Consider the following 25,908-nt stretch of genomic DNA (forward strand, 5'->3'; position numbering starts at 1 on the left):
GTAAAAAAAAAAAAAAAAAAAGTAGTGTTGCAATAAGAAACTATTTACCTTTTAGTTTAACCAATATAAACTAAGCATCCCTCACATGCTAGGACAGAGAGGATGCAGCAGCAACCAAAGCAGAAATGATCTTCAAGGAGGTTGAAACAGCAAGTAAATAAATTGCAATCCAGAAAGGCAACAGATAAAACATCAAAGTATTTATTAGGGTTGATGCAAAAGAGTTGTGGTTTTGGATGAATAGTTAAATCATAACTAAGCTCTAACACATCTTTATTAACTAACACAGAACTATTACAATCAACATATTTTTTTCAAAAAATAAGTTTGTTAATATAAAAATCCATGCTCTGGATTCTAGAAGTTCTTCCTGGAAAGTATTTTCTGCATCCTATTTGTGCAAGTGTTTTCTCTGCAAAAAGTGATGAGATGCTTGAAGATAGCTGATGAGCTACCAGGTGAATATGACAGAGAAGAAAAAAATCCACAGCCCAATTGTCCAACTTTTGAAATGTTAATTGTGTGCTATGTGGCTGAGCTTTGTCATGGAAAAGAATTGGGAAAATCTGTTGACTCAAACAGCTGTAGACAATGTAATTTTCAGTGCATCTCTCTGATTTGCTTGGCATAGTCCTGGGATGTAACAGTTTTGCAGGGAGCCAGAAAGCTGCAGTGGTTCAGATCAACAACAGACCACAAAACACTGGCCACAACCTTTTTTGAGTTTATTAGAATGTGCTGCAAGGTTTCTCATTTAGTCAAATGACTGGGCTATTGTATACCGCCCACTTTTTGCTACATCTTGCAATTTGATCAAGAAATGGTTCCTTGTTGCATAATATACGTGATGATGACAGCTCAAAACAGTTTTGTTTTGTTTTAAATTTTGGTCAGCTCATGAGGCACCTACTTACCAAACTCTTCCAACCTTCCCAATTTGCTTCAAATGCCAAACCAGCTGAGTGGTCCACATTTAATCCTTTGGCAACTTCTTGTGCGGTTGTGAGATAATCAGCTTAAATGATTGCTCTCAAATGGTCATTATCAACTTCTGACCGACAGACACTAAACTTCTTATCTTCAAGGCTCTCATCTTACAAAACTTCTGGAACCACCACTGCACTGGACATTCACTAGTAGTTCTTGGGTAAAATGTGTTGTTGATGTTGCATGTTGTCACTGTTGCATTCCAGTCCTTTTTGAACATTTGAAATGGCTCAAATTTGCTTTATACATATTTCCATAGTATAAAATATAAAATGAATAGGAAGTAATAAGTCATCAATAAAAAGTGAGAAATGTTAATTAAAATTATGTAGAGCATAACCACATTCATTTAAGAATGTGAGATGGCCCAGTGGTTAAGAGCACTGGCTCTCTTTTCTGAAGACCTGAGCCTAATTTATAGTTGCAGAAGCCTAGGTCTATATAGCTCAGTGACACAGGCTTGCCAGAAAGCCCTGATTCATCGGCAAACAAGTTGTTCTGTAACTGATAACTTTAATGGGCAAACTTCAGTATACTCGTACAACAGAATCTTATTCAGAAACAAAAAGAAATTTGTTAGTAAGACCAAAATAAATAAATAAATAAATAAATAAATAAATAAATAAATAAAAGATATGACAAAGCCTGAATGCATTTGATGCATTTGAACTAGAATCTTGTAGGAGTGAGGCAAATGCTATAGCATTGAACTATATCCAGTCTTCTAATGCGTGTTTCAGAGTGAAAGAAGGCAGTTTAAACTACAACATAATGTGTGATTGTGAATACAAGATATTCTGCAAAAAGTAAACTAATGAAGCAATAAGACCAGTAGTAGGGACAAGGAGTTCAGGTGAGGTACGGGGGGGGGGGGGTTCATAATATAACTGTGCTGATGGGAGATGTCATTCTATATTTCTCTTATTGGTTAATAAATAAAGGAATGTTGGCCCATAGGAAAGCAAGACAGGTGGGACTAGGAGACAAGGAGTTTCTGGGAGATGTAGTAGAGTGGAAACATAGGTTACTAGAAGAGTAAGAGGTCCGAACTTTCTCTCCAGTAAGACAAGACCACGTGGAAACACTTAGATTGATAGAAATGAGTTAAAACTTAAGACAGAGCCAGCCAATAAAAAACGCTATAACAGGCCAACAGTGTTCAGGAGTCTGAGGCAGGCAGATCTCTGAGTTACAAGACATCCAGGGCTACACACTGAGATTCTATCTCAAAACAACAACAAAAATTAAATAGACAGATAAAAATATTTTGGTGATGATGAATAATTTACATGACTGGTCACTTGTTAGCAGCAAAGAGAGTTATAAATTACATGACTTCAAGATTAACCAGGATGAAGAGGAGGAAGAAAAGCTTAAAACACATTGATGGCTAGGTGGTGCTGGTACATGCCTTTATTCCCAGAACTCTGGAGGCAGAAGCTGTTATGGAGAAACCCTGTCTCAAAAAACCCAACCAATCAAACGAACAAACAAACCCCCACACTGGTGTAAAGGATTTTGTATGAATTAATAAATAAAATGTATCAATAATAAGTGCATAAAATAAAAAATTGGCTGTACATATAGAAGATATATATTTATAAATGCTCAATCTTTCAAGTATCCATAAATTCAAATGTCTAAGAAGGAAACCCTTCTAGAATCATATTAAAAATTAATCCAGATCATGTTTCAATATGCCACTCTGACATCATATGTCACCAAATTATTTTTTAATATAAGCGATGAGATTATTAATGCTTTAAATAAACCCTGACAAAGAAGTTAGTATGACAAATTAATCAGAAATGGAATCTTACTGAAAAATAAAACCTAAAGTATAGCCCTCTTAACTGACACCTTGAAAAATAACATTTCTGTTATCTGGATGACTTCCAGAAAATACACTCAACTCAAACCATTTAGTGGCTATTCTTCCCACAAAATGACCTCAGCTGATCTATAAGTTCTGTGATCACTACACAGGATGAATGAGCCATAACACAATCTTCGTTCCCTTTCCTTTTTTAGTTACATGTGTACTTATTCTTATTTTATTGCAGGGAGAGGGCATATAAATGCCACAGTACAAGAGGACAACTTGAGAGGGGTATGTTCTCTCCATGTGAGTTTTGAGGATCAAACTCAGGTTATCAGATTTATCAGCAAACACCTTCACCAGCAGAGCCATCTCACCAGCCCTCACTGCCTATCTCCAAAGCACAGCAAAGAAAGAAAAGAAACAGGAGACCCAGAGATTTTCATGTGCACCCTAGTGCTACCTTACCACAGCTCCCTGTCCCGTCAAGTCAAACTACCAATAAATGCATTAAAAACTCATCTATGAGCTATACTTAAAATTTTTGAAAATGATTTTTATGTGTATGGGTGTTTCGCTTGCATAACTGTGTAACATGTGTATTACTGGTGCTGAAGAAGCCAGAAGCGGGCACTGGCTTCCCTGAAGCTGGAATTACAGACAGTATGAGCTGCCATATGGGTACTGGGAATCAAAATTTGGACCTCTATAAGAACAGTCAGTGCTCTTAACCACTGAGCAATCTCTCCAGCCCTGAGTTATAATTTTTAAAAAAAATCAAAGCAGAAAAAAGTGATCCCAGTGAAGTCAAGTGACATATATAATTGTCATTAAATTGCTCTTCTTTCCATGATTCAGTGTCGCAGATAGTTTATTGCCAACTTGACAATAAGAGTGGTGGTGGTGGTACATATATGTCAATCCAGCACTCAAGAGGCAGAGGCAGGTAGATCTCTGAGTTCAGGGCCATCCAAGTTTACATGGAGATTTCCAGGACAACCAGGCTACACATAGAAACCCTGTCATGAAGAATACACAAACAATAAAGAATACTGAAAAAGAGGGAACCTCAATGAGGAAATGTCTCTGTAACATTTGCCTGTAGACAGATATGTGATGCATTTTCTTGATTGATGATAATGTGGAAGAGCCCAGCTCCCTGTAGGTGGTACACCCTGGCTGGTGGTTCACTGTGCTATAAGAAAGCAGGCAGAAGCAGGCAATAAGCAGCATTCGTCCATGGCCTCTGGGTCAGTTCCTGCCTCCAGGTTCCCAACCTGTTTGAGTTCCTGTCCTAACTTCCCTGGAAGATGGACTGTGATGTGGAAGTGTAAGTAAAAGAAACTCTTTCTTCCCCAAGTTGCTTATGGCCACAGTGTTTCATCACAGCAACAGAAACCCTAAGACATTTGGTGTCCATATTGTAGTGTTTGGATGATAAATTTTCCCAACAATCTTGGGTATTTGAATGTTTGGCCCTCAGTTAATGGCCCTGTCTGGGGAGGTCAGGAGTTGTGGCCTTGCTAGAGAAAGTACATCACTGCCGATAGTTTTGAGAGCTTAAAGACTTGTGCCATTTGAGTTTGTGCTCTCTGCTTCCTGTCTGCGGTTTGAAATGCGTGTTCTCAGCTGCTGTTCCAGCCACCAGTCTCCTGCTGCTTCCACTTGCCACCATGGACTCTTACTCCTCTGGAACTTAAGCCAAATAAATCTTTTCTTCTTTAAGTTGCCTTGGTCCCATTGTTTTATCACAGCAACAGAAAAGTAACCAAGATACACACTATTCTTTTCCTACTCTGTAATTCGAGGTAAAGGAAAATTTAAAATTCTGCTACCTTTGTTAGCCTTTCCCATCAGCCAATGTCACCCATAATTTCCGGTCTTCCCTAAAAATAGAATACTCAAATTCCCAATCCTTAATTAAAAATTTCATTATCATGATATCCTAGAACCAGAAATTTCCCAAGGAAATCTATATAGATTTGTAATGATGATCATGACTTTAATTTACAGGGTACCATCCGGGAAAGGCAACCTCTGCATTCTTTCAATTCTGAAACTTACTGCTTATCAAAGAAGAGAACTAGGGGATATGTTATTATACAGAACAATGACCTAAATTTAAAATCTGTTAAGTATAAAACAAAGCACGTTTGTTAAGCATTTGAGAGTGTGTGACATGCTTTCGCAAGCAACACTAAAGGCAAAAGTGGAACCTATATGTCAATCTCTAGATGACAGAAACACAAAACAAACCGATACCTGTTGTGGGTTAAATGTCCCCCTAGGATCATGCAATGAATGCTTGTCCCAGAAAAACAGCACATTTTGAGAGGTGGCAGAAACTTTAAGAGATAAAGCTTAGCTGGAGGAGTACACTACTGGGACACAGGCTTGGAACACGACATCTGGTCCTTTGGGCCTTCAAGTTCTGCTTCTGATCTGCCATGATATGAGCAGCCTTCTCCACAAGCTCCTGCCACCATGATGTTCAGCCTTGCCTCAGGCCAAAGGAGAGCCAGCCAGCCAACCATGGTCTAAGCCCTCGAAATTATGAACCAAAATAAACCTTCCTCCTTTAAAGTGTTTCTCTCAAATACTGAAACAGAGCCTTTGATTATTAATTCTATGAGATAACCACTTCCAATTTATGAAGTTATGAACCCCTAGCACCTAGTATAGACTTTCTATTAATAAAAGTTAAATGTTTAATATACACTTGATGTCTGAGAAAAGAACTTTGTAATATATGGAAATAGAGAAATTACTGGGGATATTTAATTCCTATTGGAATGGAACAAATAAAGTTGCATTTTTTAATAGATAATATTATTTTACAATATCACATTGATTAGGGTATTTTCCTACCTACCTTCCCAGGATAATCTGATCAATACTTAGAAAAACTATATTGATGTTTACAATGTATAGACCCTTTTCTTCTAAGAAGTGCATGGATTTTTGTCATCAATCCTTGTAACCATTCAGAGGTAAAAGAACAGAAAAAAAAAAAAAAAAAAAGATGGAATCATGAATCCAGAATCAATATACCTCCATAAAATTTCCAAATTAAACTAAGGAAAATTCCATTTACTCTCTTAATTTACATTTCTTGTCATAATTTTCTTTATGAGTCCACCTATAGTCCTAGTTTACTACTCAAATCAAGACATGGTAGTCTATACCAAACTCTTGTTACTTGCATAACAAAAAAACACTTTTGCTTTTCAGCAGGGTTTCATTAGTCCATGCTGACCTCACACTTGCTATGGAGCTGAAGATGACCTTGTACTCCTCATCCTCCTGTCTCTAAGTTCCAAGAACTGGAATTACAGGTATGTGCCAGGTATGGCCCCTATAGTTGGCAACACTATCTTACTCATGTGAGGAATAGGAGGCAGGTATAGCTAACAAATAGAATACAAAATATTTGGACACTAGACAGATTATTTTCTTTAAACTAACAATAAGAAGACAAAAGCCCAGCCTCAACTTTAACTTCTTTCTGCTCCCATCCCTGGTTTAGTTACCTTCTGGTAATCCTTCCTTTTGTGTGTATTCACTAGTATATGCTTATGTAAGTAAATGTGTGTACATGCGTGTACAGAGGCAAGGGGTGAGGTCAGATGTCTTCCCAGTCATTCACTTTATACTTTGGGGGGGGGGGTTAAAAATGCATTTTAAAGGAAAGCTTTCTGTTCTAACAGTGGTTTTTTTTTTTTTTTGTTTTTTGTTTTTTTTGTTGTTGTTGTTTTGTTTTGTTTTTTAATTTTACATATTGATCCCAGTAGAGACAGGTCTTCTCGATGAACCTAGAGCTCACAGACAAAGCTAGAATGACCACTAGCCAGCCTCAGGGATTCTAGTGTTTCTAAGCCATCTCCCCATCCCCAGGTAAGTCTTCCTAACTGCCCACCCAGGACCTATTCTCCCCTTTTATCTGTTAACAAAATCCATTTCTATTCAGGATACACTGTGCTAAGACCTAGGAAATAAATTATGACTAAGTCAACCCTGGCTTAATCCAGTAACTGATATAAGACCCATAGCCTAGAACCGGTCAATAAATTGATGGAAGATGCTGGAATTCTTTTCTCCTCTGTAAGAAACTAGCAAATTGTCTTGTTTGGCCCTCAGCCAGTTTCTTTTCCCACAGGAGGCTGTCCAGCTGGACTTGATGTAAGACCATGAGAAGATCAAGGGATCCTGACTCTGCAGTGCCTTATGTGAAGTACATGTTTTCTCTGTCTAGTCACTGGGGCTCAGATACTCTTTTTCTTGACGTTAAAAGCATTCGAGCAAGCAAATCACATGAAAAAGGAGGTAGACTTACTATTACTTCTATAATTTGATGATCTTCACAACAACCCAATGAAAACTATTTAATTTTGTTACAGATTACAAACTAAGGGTTAGTGAAATTACATAATAAAAACAAAGCTAAAATTTGAATCTAGATTTCACATGAATGTCCACATTCTTTAAAAAATGCAAAATACTCTTTTCTCCATATTTACAACTCCTATTAAAAAACAAATTGTGGAGGTTAGGGGGAATATTGGTTAAGAGTGCTTGCTGTTCTTCCAGAGAACCCATGTTCAGCTCCCAGCACCCATATGAGGCACCTCACAAACACTTGTAACTCCACTTCCAGGGAATCCAAAATCTCCTTCTAGCCTTCATGGCCCACATGCAAATGCACACACATGGTGTACAAACATGCATACACAGAAATAAAAATTAATATAAAAACCCCAAATTGTACTATTAACAGAATTTGGAAAGAGGTAAGGAGTATTAGTTATTTTTATATCCTTAATAAGAATAATGATATATATATATATATATAGCCTTCAAATATTTACATTAAAGTCATATGAGAGAAAATATGTGTAAACCCTCAGAACATTTAGTACATTGAAAAACTCTATGCAGAAATAAGTATGGGATTGGCCTTAAGAGATGGCTCAGCAGTTAAGAGCACTCACTGACCTTGCAAAGGACATGGGTTCAATTCCCTGCACCCACATGGTGGTCCACAATCATCCATAACTCCAGTTCAAGGGAATCTAATGCCTTCTTCTGGCCTCTGTGGGCACCAGGCACAACAAGGTACACATACATGCAAGCAGAATACTCACTAAAACTAACCATATCTTCCGGGCAGTGCTGGCACATGCCTTTAATCCAAGCATTTGGGAGATACAGGCAGATGGATCTCTAGGACTTCAAGGCCAGCCTGGTCTATGAAGTGAGATCCATGACAGAGAAACCCCTAGTATAGGATAGATTCTCAACATAGAAGTTAAATTTTTAAGTATAAAAAAATACAACCACTGACCACAACAGTGATTGTAATGTCCATAATAATCCCCTGCACTCAGGAAGCAGACGCAGGGGAACTGCTTGGTCTCTAGAAAGGGAATTCCAGATCAGTGAGGGCTGCATAGCCACACTTTTTCAAAAATAAAATACCAAAACATAAAAATAACAAAAAAAAAAAAAAAACCAAGAAAAAGAAAAATGAAGAAGTGAATCACAAATATGTCTTAAGCTGAAAGAATAACTTCCTTATTTAAACCATTCCATTAACCAAGTATCTATCAATGGAGAAACCACAAAGAAACACTTCCTTAATTTCCAATTCACCTTTCTTCACAGAAAACTGAGACAGCAAACTTTCTGGCAACAATTAAAAAAAAAAAAAAAAAAAGGACACCCAGAAACAATCACAATCAGCAAATTCATGTTTTATATATAAACTCACTATAACTGGGCTTTCAAGAGCTATTTATAATGTCACCTCAACTTAATCCTGCTTTAATTCCTGGTTCTGCATTATAAAACATGCCAAGTTCCTGAGAAAATGCATGCAACTTACCTTCCCACAGGCTCTGCAATGATGCCTCCTTTTGGTGAATGTAAATCGTGCTTCACACTTCATGCAGTTTGGAGCCTGGGAATCTGGTACCCATACTGGTGCCACCTCACCCAGGGTGGTAAATGGCTTTCTTGCAGAAATTCCCAATTGACCAGCTCTCAGATCATTGTCTGGACTATCTGGAGCTAACGCAAGGCCTGGTCTACTGGAGATCTCAGCCTCATAACTTTCTAAATGTTCTCCGTTTGTATCAGTCACAGAGATGTTTCCCAAAGATCCACTGCATGCATTGACTGCTGAATGTTCCCCTAGTTTTGTTTTCCCAAGAGTATCGTTTTTGTTTTTAGTATTATTTCCACTGTTTGCAGGAAGGTCATTTTGTAAATGTTCCGATAATGGCTTTGGAATTTGAAGTTTAAGATTAGAAGGTTGCTTGGGTCTTGCACCACCAAAAGGAACACTAACAGATTGCAGGTTTGCTATCTTGGGGGAAGACTGCCCAAGTACTGATGGGATTTGACTACAGAAATTATGTAAATAATTTTTCTTCATTATATTCCCAGTGCTATTTAAAAGCAGTCCACTCCCTTCTGCATTCTCATTTCCTCTCTGCTCATAAATATTTGAGTAGCATTCTGACTTGCTCTCCTCTATTTCTTTTTCTTCTGTTACTGAGTCTTCTTTGGAGGGTAAAGTCTTTGGAACAAAAGAAACAACTGGGCTCTGCATTCCATAGGAATCACAACCATTAGACAGAGAATTTGCTGCTGGTGCATCATTAACAGTGGAGAGATCACATCCTTCATTTTCACTCAAGCAAGTTCCTTTCAAATCTGGATCTGAATCTGCCATTCCCATACACTCTCCTCCACTATTAGTGTCCTCAGGCTGGCTAATCTGTGAAACCATTTGATTTTCATTTACTTGGCTATCATTCATCTCATTTAGCTTCGTTAATTTCCAATTAGTCGTCTGAGAGTCAGAGAAATGTCCTGTCACATTAAAAAGTTCTGCAGTGCCAACCGTCTTTTCATTCTCATTACTTTCATCTTCACCAGCTCTAGCTTCACTGGACACAAGGCAATCTGAAGGGTGTTCACAACTGTCCCTCCCAGGCACTTCAGACATACCTGGCTTGAGATACACAGATAAACCAGATGGAAGGGAATCTCCAGCTATCCTCTCCTCCACTGGCTCTTTTTTACTCATGATCTCCTCACTTTCATGGGAAAAGGAGTTTGGGCTCCCCAGATCTGTCCTAGAAAAGCTGTTTTTGCCACTAACGTCTTCATCTGGCATAAAATTTTCTTGCTTTTTAATGGCAGACCCTCCATCCAATCCCTGGGATGAATTAACTGTTAAGCTTGTACCTGCACCTGTGGAAGGGTCTCTGCCTACACTGTCATCATCTTTTAATTGTGAAGGTGAAGAGACACTGTTTGCACTGTTAGATGAAGCAGCACAGAGATGATTAACAGAATCCTCCTCTGATTCTGGTTTATTCAAAACATCCATTTGTTTCTCTGAGTTTATACCTTCTTCAGCGGACCCATTCATACTAACACTAAATTGATCAGTTTGTCTATTTTCATTATCCAGTGAAGAGCTAAAAGAATCCACGAGGGGTTGACTATTATAATTATTACAATCCTGCAAATCACTTTGCAATGTCATTTTGTCACAGTTATGCATGACAGCTACAACAAGAACATTCTTCTCATCTGGCAGACAAGTGAGGCTTCCACATTTCTCCTCTCCCACTTCAACAGCAGTAAATTGACCATCCTGATTATAGCTTTTCTTAATTAGTTGGTCTTCTGCCACAGCAGTCTCATCAATCCACATTGTGTCAATCTCTGGATTTAGACTACAGCCCTGTCCGTTAGCACAGGGATCTTCTCCCTCCCTCATAGGGAGAGCCGAGCCAGCCAGAGAGAAGACTTTCAGCTGTGGTCCTGCCTCATTAGAAACTACAGGTTCATTCACACTTGTCAGTGCAGGGTTGAAAGACACTGGTTGAGAAGAGGGATCTAGAATCTTATTCCACTTTGTATCCAATAAAGTAGGAGAAATTGTTTCACCTGAAAAAAAATTTTTTTAAAGTGACAATAAGTGGTATGGAAAACCCTTTTGTACACTGTAAAGACTTGTCGCTATAATTTGTTTAATAAACAAGCTAACTGCCCAACAGCTGAACAGGATAAAGTTAGGTCGGAAAGCCGATCTGAGAATGATGGGAAGAAGGGCAGAGCAAAGGAGTTACCAGCCAGATGGAGAACTAGTTGGACACACAATAGGGGATAGAGGTAAAAGCCATGAACCTCGGGGTAGCATACAGATTAATAGAAATGGGTTAAGTTGTAAGGACTAGTTTGTAACAAACTTGAGCTATTAGCCATGGATTTGTAATTAATATTAAGACTCTGTGTGGTTATTTGGGGAACAGCTGCCGGGACAGAAAAACACCTACAAATAAATTTGCAGATAACTATAAAAAGCTACTTAGGACTACCTAACTAGTATTTACCTGAAGATAAAATGTTCTCAGAATATGACAGGATCTAATCTTTAGCTAGACATAAAGTGTATCTCTGGCTATATCTTGAGTTTGAGACTAACCTGGGCAATACAGAAGGCCCAATTTAAAAAAAGAAGACAATGCCTTGTAATTGTCTGTCAACACATGGTAATGTCTCAGAACATTTCAAACAACAAAAGAATTTTATGTCAATTTAATTTTGTTATTAGATTGATATAACCAGTAACACAATTAAGTTGGCCTGCAGATCCAGGATTGGAGAAGCACCTTTGGACTGTCTATGTACAAGAGAAGGCACAGATAATAGAATAGCAGTGAAGACTGTTAATTGAGTGAAAAAATTTTTGTGGGGTCTATATGCTCTCTTCTAATCTACAATATGACTGGGATGTAGGTTACATGGATATCTCCATTTACTAAACTGTACAGCCAAATTTGTAGTCCCACCTGTTTGGGAGCCTGAAGTGAAAGGATAACCAAGTCAATGAGTTCAAGCCAACTGAGAAACAGAGTAAGACCCTGTCCCAGAACAGAAACAAAAACAAGCAAAACCCAACGAGCCCTGTATAATTAAGATTTAGGCATTTTAGTAAACAGAAAGTTTTTAAAACTTTTTGGTTTTTTGTTTGTTTGTTTTGTTTTATTTATTTATTTATTTATTTTTTTTTTTTTTTTTTTTTTTTTTTTTTGAGACAGGGTTTCTCTGTGTAGCTTCTAAGCCTGTTCCGGAACTAGCTCTGTAGACCAGGATGGCCTTGAACTCACAGAGATTTACCTGCCTCTGCCTCCCAAGTGCTGAGATTAAAGGCTTGCACCACCACCACCGAGCCTAAAATATTTTTAATGGCCTTAGAGATTTAGCTTAGTTATAAGAGTGTTTATCATGTACTAAGCCTCAGTCCAACACCCAGTCCTGCTATATGGTGTTGGCAAATACCTACAGTCCTACAGAGGGGAAGGCAGAAGCAGGAAGCTGGAGGATCACAAGGCCAAGGTCATCTGTGGCTATATCTGGAGTCTGAGACTAACCTGGGCAATATAGAAGACCCTAGTTAAAAAAAAGAAGTCTAGGGAGATGGCTCAGTGGGTACAGGGGTAGCCATGCAAGCATGAAGACATAAGTTTAGATAGATTCCCATTAGTCACATAAAATACTACAGACACAAGCTGGGGCTTACTGGCATACGACTGTAACCCCAGTAGAGACAACAGCCCCCAAAGACTGCTGCCAAGCCAATATAGCTAAAAAAGGGCAAACTGAAAACAGTGAGACATCTTTTTCAAAAATTAAGGTTAGAGGCCACTGAGGAAGTGATACAATGTTGACCCCTGGCATCCACAAAGACAAGAACACTTATCTATGTGTATAAGTGCTCTCTCTCTCTCTCTCTCTCTCTCTCTCTCTCATACACACACACACACACACACACACACCCCAAAACCCCAAAACATTAAAAATGAAATGGAGTTGCAGAAAAAAGTATAAATTAAACAAAACTAGCAGTGTATTAATCAATGCTGACCATGGGTTATGGTGCACATAAGTTCATAGACTATTCCCTTTAATTTGTTGTTTTGAGACAAGGTTCTGGAACTCTCTCTGTAGACCAGGCTGGCCTCAAACTCAGAGATCCACCTGCCTCTGTCTCTCAAGTACTGGGATTAAAGGGGTGCTACACCATGCCTAGTATAAATTTGTATATATTTAAATTTTTCCCATAAGGTTTTTTAAAAGTTTGCTACAGCACGTGAAACTTTGTTTGTAATAATGTTACTAATTAAATATATATTTATATTCTTACCTGAGGACATTTGGGGAAATTGTATTTATCTATTAAATTTCTAGCATATCAATAAACATAATTTCATCTAACATTTGTTTCCTTTGTAACAGATCATAACTAAGAGAGAAAAGTTATTCTTTCAAGTTACAGCACTACTTTGTATCTCTAAATGAGTTAAAGAAACAAAAACAAATGTACCTACTGCCTTTTCTTCTTTCTCCCTTCAGTAAATAATAACCACAGGTGGTGCTGAAATCATGCAGTTATAACTATAACACTAATCTTCAATGGCACCCATGGACCTTATTAAAGTTTTTACTACACTGCAATACAATAGCTTATTTACCCTCCCTTTCACCACTGAATGATTTCTGAAGGCAGAAACCATTTCATTCCATTAGTGATAGGCCTACTTTGCATAGTGTCATGTGGTAGTAGGTGATAAGTACACAAAAGTAAATATAAATAAAAGCATTTGGTTTATGTAGCAATAAGATTAATACCTTATGCCTCTGCAAAATATATAATCTAGTTAGGAAAATAAGACAGACACACTATAAATAAATGAAATTTTATGTAAGAATACAAAATTGCTGGGCGTTGGTGGCAAAAGCCTTTAATCCCAGCACTTGGGAAACAGAGGCAGGCTGTGAATTCGAGGCCAGCCTGATCTACAGAGTGAGTTTCAAGACAAGCTCCAAAGCAATAAATACAGAGAAGCCCTGTCTCAAAAAACCAACCAACCAACCAAACAAATAAATAAATAAAATTAATTCTAGGGTGAGGTAAATGAGCTTGAATTTACTAAAAAGAGGAACTGGACTAGATCTCAAGCCATTTTATCAAAAGTCCAGGATTTGTAAGTATGGAAACCAGGGAAAGCACAGCACCAAATGAAAGATTTAAGAGAACAACAAATAAATCAATTTAGGCTAAAAAGATAACCAGACTAGGATAAAGTGAGATGAAGCAACACAAGGCAGATAGTTACAACCAAAAATGATGGGGAATGTTGTTCTGTATATGTTTATCTTATTGGTTAATGACTAAAACACTGATTGGCTGGTTGGCCAGGAAGTGATGTAGCTGGGCAGAAACTTGCCATTAGCTAACCATAGAGGTCTGGAGGTCTGTACAGACTGGCAGGAAGTGATGTAGCTGGGCAGAATCAGGCTATAAGCAGGGAAATCACTCTCTTCTCTGCAGAGATGCTTAGGAAGTAAGGTGTGCTTGCTCCTTCTCTGTGGTCTCTCAACATTTCCCTCTATATCTGTCTCCGGCCTTTTCTTATCTAGACCAATTAAGAACTCCATTTATACAAAGAACTTCAAATTGTTTAAAGAATGGGCTTACAGCTTACATAAGGGGATGTAGCACAGTTGGTAGAGGGCTTATGTAGCATGCATGAGGCCTGGGCTTACTCTCCAACACCACAGAAAACCAGGCCTCGTGATGCTTGCCATCATAGGTACTACAAAGGCAGAACAATCAGAAATTCAAGGTAATTCTTGGCTATATGACACGTTCAAGGCAAACAAGCTACATGAGACCCTGTCTTAAAAAAAAAAAAAATTTTTTTAAATGGTCAGGCAGTGGCGTTATACACCTTTAATCCTAGCAGTAGGGAGGCAAGTGGACCTCTGAGTTTGAGGCACTCTTTAAGTTTAAATTCAAATTTAGGCTAGCACAGATTTAATGTTTAAAAAAAAAAAATTCCAAATTCCAAGCTATGTCATAGAAATAAAAAAAAAGAGGTATTTCTTACAAGAATGTTTAATAATATTATTGAAATAGTAATGATTGTTTTACCTACTACCCAGACATGTTAATTATCTACTTTAGTACGTGTGTGTGTGTGTGTGTGTGTGTGTGTGTGTGTGTGTGTGTTTCATTCTATTGACAAGTCTCATCCTATACTGCCTCACATTTCACTATCCAGCCAAGACTAACCTTGAATTTCCTAATCTCCTGCCTCCTACCTACCAAGTGCTGGAATTACAGGCATGCATCATAGTTGGATTTTGGGGGGAGGTGATATGCTGCTTTTATATATGTACCACTAGCTGACCTGGAACTCACTATATTGTGTTAATTCTTCTGCCTCTGGCACTCAAGTACTAGAATTATAGATGTGGCCATTTGCTATACATTTTTTCCTTAAATAAGGAAATAAAGTAACAGGAAATGAGAAACTACTTTCATTGAACTGTCTTAAACATTAAGTTGAAAATATGTATTGGGCACATAATGTTAAGAAATGTTAATTCTCCCTTTAAAATATACTATATATTATTATTGTCATTACATCATCAGACCTGTTTTATTTTTTGAGATTTACTTCATTCTATTTTATGTGTATGGTGTTTTGCTTGCATTATCTCTGTGTACGATCTACATGTCTAGCTGCTGAAGAGGTCAGAGGAGGGCATCAGATCCCCTGGGACCAGAGTTACAGACAGTTGTGAGCCACCACAAGGGTGCTGGGAATTGAACCTGGGTCCTCTACAAGAGAAACCAGTGCTCTTAACTGCTGGGCCATCTTTCTAACCTCCTGGTTTTATTTTTAAGAACTGCATATTCTCACAATTTTCATATCACAAATCCATATAGACGTCTCAGTATAAATTCTCACCTTCATTTTGTTCAAATTCATCTAATACCTTGTCCAGGTTGTAAGCTTCTGCTTGGAAGTAATTCTCCATCAGTGAGGAGACACTGCTGAAGAGACTTGATTAAACCTAAAAAGTGAAAAAAAAAAAAATTGAGTTACACTTTGACTTATTAAAATATAATTTATAGATCTTAGCTAAAAGGATGAAATTTCCAACGAATCCATTTGGCCAATGATAAATGACCTAAGATCTTCAAGTCTAGAAACCTATACGCTAACAATTATCAAAATGCAGTCAGCCTCTATATCTATAAGTTCTATGTATACAGATTAAACCAGTAATAGATGGAAAATATTCAGAAAAAACTGCATATGTACTGAACATACACAAACATTTTTCTAGTCATTTTTGTCTACAGCTATTTCTTTAGCACTTTATTTTAGTAATGTAGCAATGATTTACAAGATAGCTTGAACAAGTTATATACAAATACTCCATTGATTATGGATCCTGCAATGGGGCCACTCCATAGATACTAAGGGAGAAATGTAGAACTATTTTAAACATAGAAGGAAGACTTATTTAATAGCTTATACATCAAAACAAAAAGTCCAGGTGTTGGGAAGAGATCATTTTGCTTAGGATAAAGTTACATTTCTACTAGAAAAGGGAGTTAATAGCTTCTGTTAAACAGAAAATTAAAGTATCAGTAAGGGATATTAGTTTTAATTTTAATGATGACTTATAAATCTTTTTACACCTCTCATTTTTAAATAAAAATTTTAAACTTCCCTTACTGTTACTTGATCTAAAAGCATATATACAAGATATCAATGATTTAACAGAATGCCAAGTAACACCATAGTAGGAGTTTTTTAAAATGTTATTGGTTACTCTTTATTACTATTTTAGATTTTTCAGACAGTGTCAGAAACCACACTGGAGCTCAGGCTGACTCAGACTCCTGAGAGCTGATATTACAGTTATGAGCTACATCAGGCTTACTGGTTATCTCTTTTTTAAGCAGGTCAAATTTAGGTTTCCTAATGAAAAGTGGGGGAAAGCTCCCAAGACAGGAAGGTGTTCCAAGGGACAAATACCCTTGATCATCTCTTTAAATTATCTTTTGGTTATGTCCATGTGTGTGTAATTTCTGTTCATTTCAAGTGAGTATGCATGTTTATTCAGCAGGTACAAGTGAAGGCCAGAAGCCAACACAGGATTTCTTCCTCAATCACTTTTCCATCTTTTTGTGTCTATGTGTGAGGCGGGCGGGTGTGTGTATGTGTGAGTGTGTGTGTGTGTGTGTGTGTGTGTGTGTGTGTGTGTGTGTGTGTGTGAGTGCAGGTATACAAATAGCAATGCATACATATGGAGGTCAGAGGAAAACCTTGGGTGCTGGCCTTTGACTCCCACCTTATTTGAGATGGTCTCTGTTGTTTTTCTGCTGTGCACACAAAGCTAGCTAGCCTGGAGTTTCCAGGGATTTTCTTATCTCTACCTTCTCACTAACAGTAGGAGCCCTGGGCTTGTACATGTTTACTACCTGGCCTTATGTGGGTTCTGGTTATTTGAAAAACTACTGTTTTTTCACAGCAAGTACTTCACCCACAGAGCCATCTCCCCAGTACACTAAAGAGGTAGTTAGTACCTGGTGATTCATCATTTGTGATGCTATTAAAATTGTTTGCTATTTTTTAAATTTTTCTACTTAACATTGCTTAGTGTTGGTAAAATTATAAGGTTTTGATGTCAGGGTTAGTAAGTAAGGCTGGATTATACTACTTCGTACACAGTAGATGTACAACAAATATCAGACTGTAATTATTTACAATCCTTTTATCCTCTACCTTCCCTATGTCTTATCCCTGCTGTCTCTAGGAACTGTTTAAGGTCTCCAAGTCTTGAAGCCCTGGTTTCATTTTCAAAGAAACAGCTGTGGTTTCCTGAAGACTTGGGGTGAGGTGGTATTCTTACTGCATAAGTTAGGATTTATGTCAAGATTCTTTACTTGCTTTCTTATAAAAATGCCCATTTATGGAAAATAGGAGTTCACTAAATTCACATATATATTTCATAAAGGAATATAACTACTTTAGTTTTTCTTTTCTTAATATGAGGAATCTTTTGTCTTTTTACCTCTAGAGTCTTTACTGACCAGAGGTTTTAGAAATTCTGTACAATTTCAGCATTAAGGTCCCACTTATAGCACTGATCTGATTGCTGCTTTTATGTCTCTTTTCCTGGGACTTTGTTCTTGTGCCACAGTGAACATGTGCAAATTTAGGCATCAAATATTACTGGGCATCTACTTAAGTACCAACTACTGTCCTAGTCACTAGGTTATAGTGACAAATAACCTACTGACCTAAACAGCTCTAACCTAAAGAAGCCCAAGGTCACACAGAGGCGATGAATGAATTAACTTAAAACATAAAATACTGTGATTGGTTCTAATTAATATATGTGCCAGGTTTTATGAAGCCAAAGAAGAGATATATCCAAGTCAAGGTAAGGTGAGAGTACATTATTCAGAGTAGAATATACTGTTACATAGAATATTCCAAATAAATTCCCTAGGTTAAAACAAAAGTTTTTTGTTTATTTTGAGACAGGGTCTCACATCTCCCAGTCTGACCTCAAACTCAAAATGTTGCCAAGGATGACTCTGAATTTCTGATCCTCCTGCCTCCATCTCCCAAGTACTAGAATGATCGCCATGTACTACCATGCCTGGTTTTATGTAATGGTGGGGATTGGATTCAGGGCTTCACACATGAAAGTCAAGCAGAGCTACATTCCAAATTCTTGATTATGTTTTTTTGTATTATAACAAGGTCAAATTTTCCACATTTGTAGGCAACTCAGTAGAATGTAGGTTCCTCCATCTTGTTCCTTTTACCATACATTAGGAAACTGCTATTGAAGATGCCTATCTTCAAGAAAAACAGATCAACATCAGACAATGATTTTAATCCCAGGAGGCAGAGGCAGGCAGATCTCTGAATTCTACAGAGCAAGTTAAGGACAGCCAGGGCTGTTACACAGAGAAACCTTGTCTTGGAAAATGGGGAGGGGTTTGGGGGGGAGTCAGTTGTGCTAAACAACTTGTTATCTTAGCTTGAAAAAATAAACAGCTCAAGAAAGACATCTTGAAGATTTGTACCACAACCATCACTGACCTAGGGTGAAGCTCTTAAAACAACTTAATCAAAATCAGCTGACAGCATATCTAGCAATAAGATGAAAGGTAAAAGTTGAGTGGCATAATCTATAAAAGACAGATCTAGAAGCAGCACACATTAATCTCTGCTTACATTCATTTTGTGAGCTTAGTCACAGGCACACTGAGGTGCAAAAAGGATAGTGGATATCCTTACTTCAGCTGCAGAGAAGCAAGAACGGTTTCTGGTGGGTTTGGATATTCTTGGCTATCATGGTAGAAACTTCCTACAGAGGCGGTACCTGAAGGGTGGGATCTTGCCACATGAAGTGCAGAAGGACAAGAAATAGCTTGCCAACTTCGGATGCAGGCATTCTGGTCAAGAAAAATTATTACCAAGTGTCTCTGCGCCATCCTTAACTGAAAAGAAAGAGCTCAGTTTCATATTGAACATCCATGACTTTACTCACAATTCATGTGGGAAAAAACAGGACTCAAAAAATACAGCATTCTACTGGTGAATGGCATGAACCATTTCTGAAATCAGTTTCACCACCATGATCTCTCTACACATACTAAATAATTATAAGCAATTTTGGAGAAAAAAAATCTACAACTCCCAGCTAGGAAAAATCAAAGACTCTATAAGATTATAATACTTCCCTTTCTACTAGAAATTACTGCTCTCACAACAAATCTAGAAATATAAAATGTAATTTTACATTTATATTTCTGTTTCTTATCCCCAAAATTTTCTGATTGAATTATGCTTTTGCATAATGACTAAGAAACAGATATGCCACTCTTCTTTTTTAACACCATTGCTCAAATCCATGTTCTTTTTCATGCTAAAAGTAGCTTTCTATGATCAAGGTTAACAGTAAGTTGATTCTAAAAGGAGCCAGCACTAGTAGAGAAATTAGTGTTGTGACATACTTTAGTACATACTAACACCCCCCCCCAAGGAAAACCAAACACAGCAGCTAAGAGTGCACACTGCCCTTACAGAGGACTCCCAATTCCTAGCACCCTTATCAGGTGCTCACAATTGCCTATTCCTGGGAATCCAACACCCTCTTCTGGATTAAGCCTGTAATTCCAGTGCTTAGAAAAAGAGGTGGGAGGATCACAAAGTTTGACGTGAGCTTGAATTATATAGTGAATTCCAGACTGGCACAGGCTACACAGATTGTCTGAAATTAATTACTGTCGTGCTCTGAATTAAAGTTAAAAATTATTTAAAGTTAAAAATTATTTGAAAAGTTGTATTGTTGATTTAATAAGAAATGTTAGTAACGAAGCAAGCAGCATATGTCCATCAACTTTGGAGTCACAGAAATAAGACAGTGGTTTCCATACCTGTCCCTTTACGAACAAGATAAAGAGCAGCCGTCTCTGCGCTTGCTCATGATGCCTGCTGTGCCACTAGCCAGTCCTGCTGAACCAGAATGTCCTCTTTGATCCTACAGAAAAACCAGAGTGCTTATTACACTTGCTAAAACAATAAGCTCTAATTTTCATCATATAAGCCTACTACAGCCAGACAAAAGTAGCAGGTCTCAATAAATTATAATTACATCTTCAGCTCAGCATGGAAGGCAGACACATTTTATTGAAGAAGGCAAAAACTTAAGTGTCAGGGAAGAGTTAAGAACTTCTCTACAAGCTCATTTCAGGAGAGAATTATAACAGAACAACGGCAGGCAACATCTTTCCAATGACTTTAACTGTTGATTCATAAAGATACCATTAGTTTATAGAGCAAAAGACCCTCCAGAAATCCAATGCTAAGAAAACTGCTACCTCACAAGAAATGTCCTCAAATAGGATTTTTTCCCCCCTCAAGACAAGTTCTCTTTGTATAACTCTGGCTGTCCTTGAACTCACTATGTACACCAGGCTGACCTCTTCCTCCTCAGTGTAATTAAAGGTGTGTGCCACTAGCCTGGCTTCACAGATAATTATTAAATTGATTTAAAAGTGTCCTGCTGTAGAGGGCATCAAACCCCATTACCGATGGTTGTTGAGTCGGCACGTGAGTTCCAGGAGTTGAACTCAGGACCTCTAGGAAGAGATGGCTAGTGGTTAAGAGCACTGGCTGCTCTTCCATAAGATCCAGGTTTAATTTCCAGCATACACATGGCAGCTCACACCTGTCTGTAACTCCTGTTCCAAGGTTTCTGACATCTTCACACAGACATACATTCAGGCAAAACACCAATGAACATAAAATAAAAATAAAGTTTCCCGCAGAAATATTTATTGCCAAACAACTGTTTTCCCTCCAAATGGAGTGTGTCTGTATCCCTCACTGCCTAAAAACTGTGGATCTATTAATGCAACATATTGAACTTCACTGTTAATAGTTAAATAGTTAAAGGTAAAACTTCCTCAAATGTGACTTCCTTTCTCTGAAAGAATGACAATATCCATGAAATTAGAGTAGTCCAACTTACATGCCTCTGTAGCTTCTTACAGATGTTAATTTTTAAAATCTTATTCTACTTTTAAAGATGTATGTATGCATGTGTATATATATGCACATGAGAGCTAGCACCACCACTAAGGTCAGAAAAAGGGATGTGGTCCAGTGTAGACTTGAACTCACAATCATTTATCCCTTAATGATAGGGATAAGTGTGAAGTGTGTTCTTAGGTGATTTTATTGTGTGAAAATCACAGAATACTTAAACTACTTTGGCTTGGCTGATTCATATTTCTTGGTTAAACTCAATCTGAGCTGCTCCTTATTTTCCACTATCTGTAGTACAGAATCAATTTATGCTTACATTATGTATTTCTCTATTAATGGCAACACTTATCAAATGAGTTTACAATGTACATATGGTTCTCTCTCCCACTGGTCAGTAAATGCACCCTGTGCAAACAAGCCCTGTGTTGGTCATGATGGCCTGTGCCTTTACTCCCAGCACTTGAGAAGCAGAAGCAGAGAGATCTCTGTGAATTTGAGGCCAATCTGGTCTACATTGTGAGTTCCAGGATAGCCAGAGCTCAAAAAAAAAAAAAAAAAAAAAAAAAAAAGTAAACAGAAAGGAGCAAGCCCCATGACATCTTCATTTTTTGTAACCCAGGGCATGACACAAAATGCTTAGCTAATGCCTTATGAATAATCAAATCAAGTCGAATTTAAAGACTCTATATTCAATAATCAAATTCATGGTAAATATTTCTTCTGTCATAAAGAATTAATACTTCTGAAAGCATATGTATTAGAAGGTAGCAAGTAACATAAAAATAAGCAAGCTATATATGAGAACCTAATAGAAAAAATTCAAAGTATCAAAAATAAACATTTATTTATTTAGTGTTGGGACAGAGGACAATTTGTAAGGGTCAGTTCTTTCTTCCCATTGTAGGTCCTGGGCAATGAAAGTTGGGTCATGAGGCTTGGCAGCAAGTGTCATTACCCACTGAGTTATCTTATTGGCCCCTTTTATTTTAAATATTTGAATAAATATAAAAGATAACAATAAATTAACTATTTAGATTCAAGTTTAAAATAATTAAAAATGGGGAGGAAATATAAGGAAAAGAGGAACAATTTACAGAATGAAATAAATCATAACATCTCATTTTCTTTTAGGTAAATTTCAATGTTCATTCACAAAATTTATTTTCTCTTGAGAATCAAAGTTGCCCAGATTAAATCTTTCTGACAAAATTGCTACATATTCCTAAAGAGGAAAAAAAAGAAATATGCATGCATGCATGCATGTATGTATGTATGTGGGCTTTTAAAATCAGGACGGGAAGAGATGTTTCCTATTAGAAAACAACAGTTGTCTTGATTTCATTTGCAGATAAGAGGACTATTTATGTTTAAAAACAAGGTCCAACCATGTAGCTCTGGCTACCTGGAACTCACAGAGATTCCCCTGCCTCTGCTTCCCAGGTACTAGAATGAAGGCACATACCACCATACCTGGCTAAGAGGACAAATTTGAAGGCCTCATTTTGAATAAAAATATAAAAGTATTAAAACACACACACACACAAATAGGGAATCTCTTGATAGCTGATATTTCAGTGACTTAAATTTAAGAGCCTCTATAGTCCTAATTTTTCTTAATTTATATCAAAATGGAAAGGAGAATTAAGGTTACTTGAATTTCAATTGATAAAAATTCAAACTACTTATATTTTTACTTTGAAACCTGAAAAGCAATGGGAATAGGACAAGCAAGGTTTTTAAAAGATTATCTTTCCCTGGGGTATATAATAGAAGACTAAGATTTTAAATGCAATATGGAAGAGACTTAAAGAATCTTTTAAAATTAAGAACCAAAATTAATTAACTTAACAATAAACTTTTACAGGAAAATGATAGGAATAAAAGATGATGCTCAATATATAAAGTACAGGCAAGTTTCAACAATCTCTGATGGAAATGTTTATAACAGAAGATAACTTCCAAAATTCTGGCTGGCCAGGTGGGGGTGGTAAATGCCTCTAATCAGAACTATGTGAGTTCAAGGTCAGCCTGGTCTACAAAGCTAGATCCAGGACAACCAGAGCTACACAGAGAAACCCTGTATCAAAACAACAAACAAAAAACCCCACCAAAATTCTGGCTATACATTTGTATACAACAGAAAGTGAGGAGAATAAAACAGAAAACATTCTAAGTATGTTTCCTGTCTTGGTTTTGATGAAAACAATTCATCTAGAACAAACTTAGTATCTTCTCTGTAGCTAAACCTCTTAATATTCCATCAGGAAGTCTGACAAGGCATTCAAACAGTGGCCAAGTTGTCTTTCTCACAACCTTACCCCAGTCTGGAAGGAGCTCAGGTGGGTGTGGCAAATCAAATTTCCCAAACCTGCTACAGAATCTAACAGTTCACACAATCTTCTCTTCCTCTGCTTCTCTCCACCCCTAATTGTGTGCGTATATGTGTGTGCGTGTGTGTGCGCATATGTGTGTTTTCAAACAGTGCTACTGTTTCCTAAGTTGGCCTAGAATTGGTCCTGCAGCCTACCCCTGACTACAAGGCTTGTTTCTCAAGTGCTGAGATTACAGATGTGTGAACCACACACCAGCCCACATAATTTCTTAATGTGACTGTGGCAGTCTTCCAAGAGAGCTGCAGCCCGTCTCCTTCCTCTACACCTGGGCTGACCTTTGAGACTACCTCAACTAATAGAGTTTAATGTAGGGAAACCATATAACTTTCAAGGCCAATCCCTCAAAAGTGAAACAGCTTCTGCTTGGTCTCTTGGGGACGCTCTTACAACAGTTATGATGTCAGAGAAACCACACCAAGAGGCCACATGTAGCTGATCTGGACCATTAGACTTCACACATGTGAATAGCAAGGCTAAAGATGACTCTAAATTCAGTCATTGCCTAGCTACAACTTCGTGAAGATTTTAAGAACCTCTTGGTTGAACCCAATCAACTGCTAGAAATGTAAGAAATAATAATTAAATCAATACTTTTAGTTTTGGTATAATTCATTATGTAGAAACAGATAAATAGATAAATGGAAACAGATAGAGAAACAGGTTAGTGATCTGTTATTCTTCAAACAAACATTTCAAAGTAGAAGCCTAAAAAGTGCAAAATTTTAGCTTCTTTATCAAAAATTGGGTATTCATAGGTGTGTGGATTAATATCGGGGTCTTTCTATTCAATTTTTTGGTTCACCTGTCAGTGTTATGCCAATACCAAACTGTTTTCATTACTGTAGCTCTACAATAAATCTTGAAGTCAGGTATGTTGATGCCTCCCCAAGTTCCTGTATTATACAGAATTGCTTTGGCTATCCTAGGTTTTTTGTTTTTCTATATGAAGCTGAGTATTGTTCTTTCCAGGTCTGTGAAGAATTATGCTGGGATTTTGATGGGGATTGCATTCAATCTGTAGATTGCCTTAGTAATATGGCCATGGTTACTATGTTAATCCTACCTATCTAAGAGCATGGGAGATCTTTCCATTTTCGGATATCTTCTTTGATTTGTTATACAGGTCTTTGACTTGTTTGATTAGAGTTACCCCAAGATATTTTATGTTGTTTGTTGCTATTGTGAAAGGTGATGTTTCCCTGATTTCTTTCTCAGCCCATTTATCATCGACATATAGGAGTGCTACTGATTTTTTTTTTTTTTTTTTTTTTTTTTGTCAATTTTGTATCCAGCTGTAGGAGTTCCTGGTAGAATTTTGGGTGTCACTTATGTATACTATCATATCACCAACAAATAGTGAAAGTTTGACTTCTTCCTTCCCAATTTGTACCCCCTTGATCTCCTTTTGTTGTCTCACTGCTCTAGCTAGATGTCAAGTATTAAATTGAATTGATACGGGGAGAGGGGACAGACTTGTCTTGTTCCTGATTTTAGTGGAACTGCTTTGAACTCTCCATCAAGTTTGATGTTAGCTGTTGTCTTGCTGAATATTGCCTTTATTATGTTTAGATATGTTCCTTGCATCCCTAGTCTCTCCAAAACCTTTATCATAAAGGGATTTTGAATTTTTTTGTCGAAGGCTTTTTCAGCATCTAATGAGATGATCATGTAGGTTTTCTCTCTCTCTCTCTCTCTCTCTCTCTCTCTCTCTCTCTCTCTCTTTCTCTCTCTTTCAATTTGTTTATATGGTGGATTACATTGACATATTTTTGTATGATGAACCATCCCTGCATCTCTGGATGAAGCTTACTTGATCATGGTGGATGATTTTTCTGATGTGTTCCTGGATTTGGCTTGCCAGAATTTTATTGATTATTTTTGCATCAATGTGCATGAGGGAAATTGGTCTGTAATTCTCTTTCTTAGTTGTGTCTTTGTGTGGTTTCCCTCGTTTTCATTCTTAACAACATTCAATAGCCTCTTCTATAAAACATGCCATACTTCCATAGTTGTCAGTACTCTTTGACTTGGTGCCTTTTCTCTATTCCCAAATTCTTACTCTGTGCACTAGTCATCTTGATCAATGCACTAGTCATCTTGATCCATGTGAATAATCAGTTGTCTATCTTGTTTGTCTCCACTCCCCAGAACTGAGCTTTCTATCAATATACTCTACAACATGGATAGGCCTTGAAAATATGCTAAGTCTAGCATATTTGTATGTTGTTAAGTGTGTGTGTATAGCCATAGATGACCC

The 25,908-nt window shown here is 37.4% G+C and overlaps 1 protein-coding gene across 3 annotated transcripts in view; it reads right to left on the bottom strand.

Annotated features, from left to right (window-relative positions):
• Zfyve9 (zinc finger FYVE-type containing 9) overlaps positions 1-25,908 on the bottom strand; it is a 144,258-nt gene that overhangs the window by 81,884 nt on the left and 36,466 nt on the right. For 2 of the 3 annotated variants that reach the window (XM_051188432.1, XM_051188430.1), the window contains exons 2-4: positions 20,145-20,248; positions 15,643-15,748; positions 8,688-10,768 (exon numbers count right to left, since the gene is read on the bottom strand). In XM_051188432.1, coding sequence (XP_051044389.1) covers positions 8,688-10,768; positions 15,643-15,712 — 2,151 coding nt within the window. In that variant the 5' untranslated portion in view covers positions 15,713-15,748; positions 20,145-20,248. The remainder of the gene's footprint in view (positions 1-8,687; positions 10,769-15,642; positions 15,749-20,144; positions 20,249-25,908) is intronic. The other variant, XM_051188431.1, reaches the window with a different exon arrangement.

This window comes from Phodopus roborovskii, unplaced genomic scaffold, assembly GCF_943737965.1.
Source record: "Phodopus roborovskii unplaced genomic scaffold, PHOROB, whole genome shotgun sequence".
In the NCBI taxonomy this organism is placed as follows: Eukaryota; Metazoa; Chordata; class Mammalia; order Rodentia; family Cricetidae; genus Phodopus; species Phodopus roborovskii.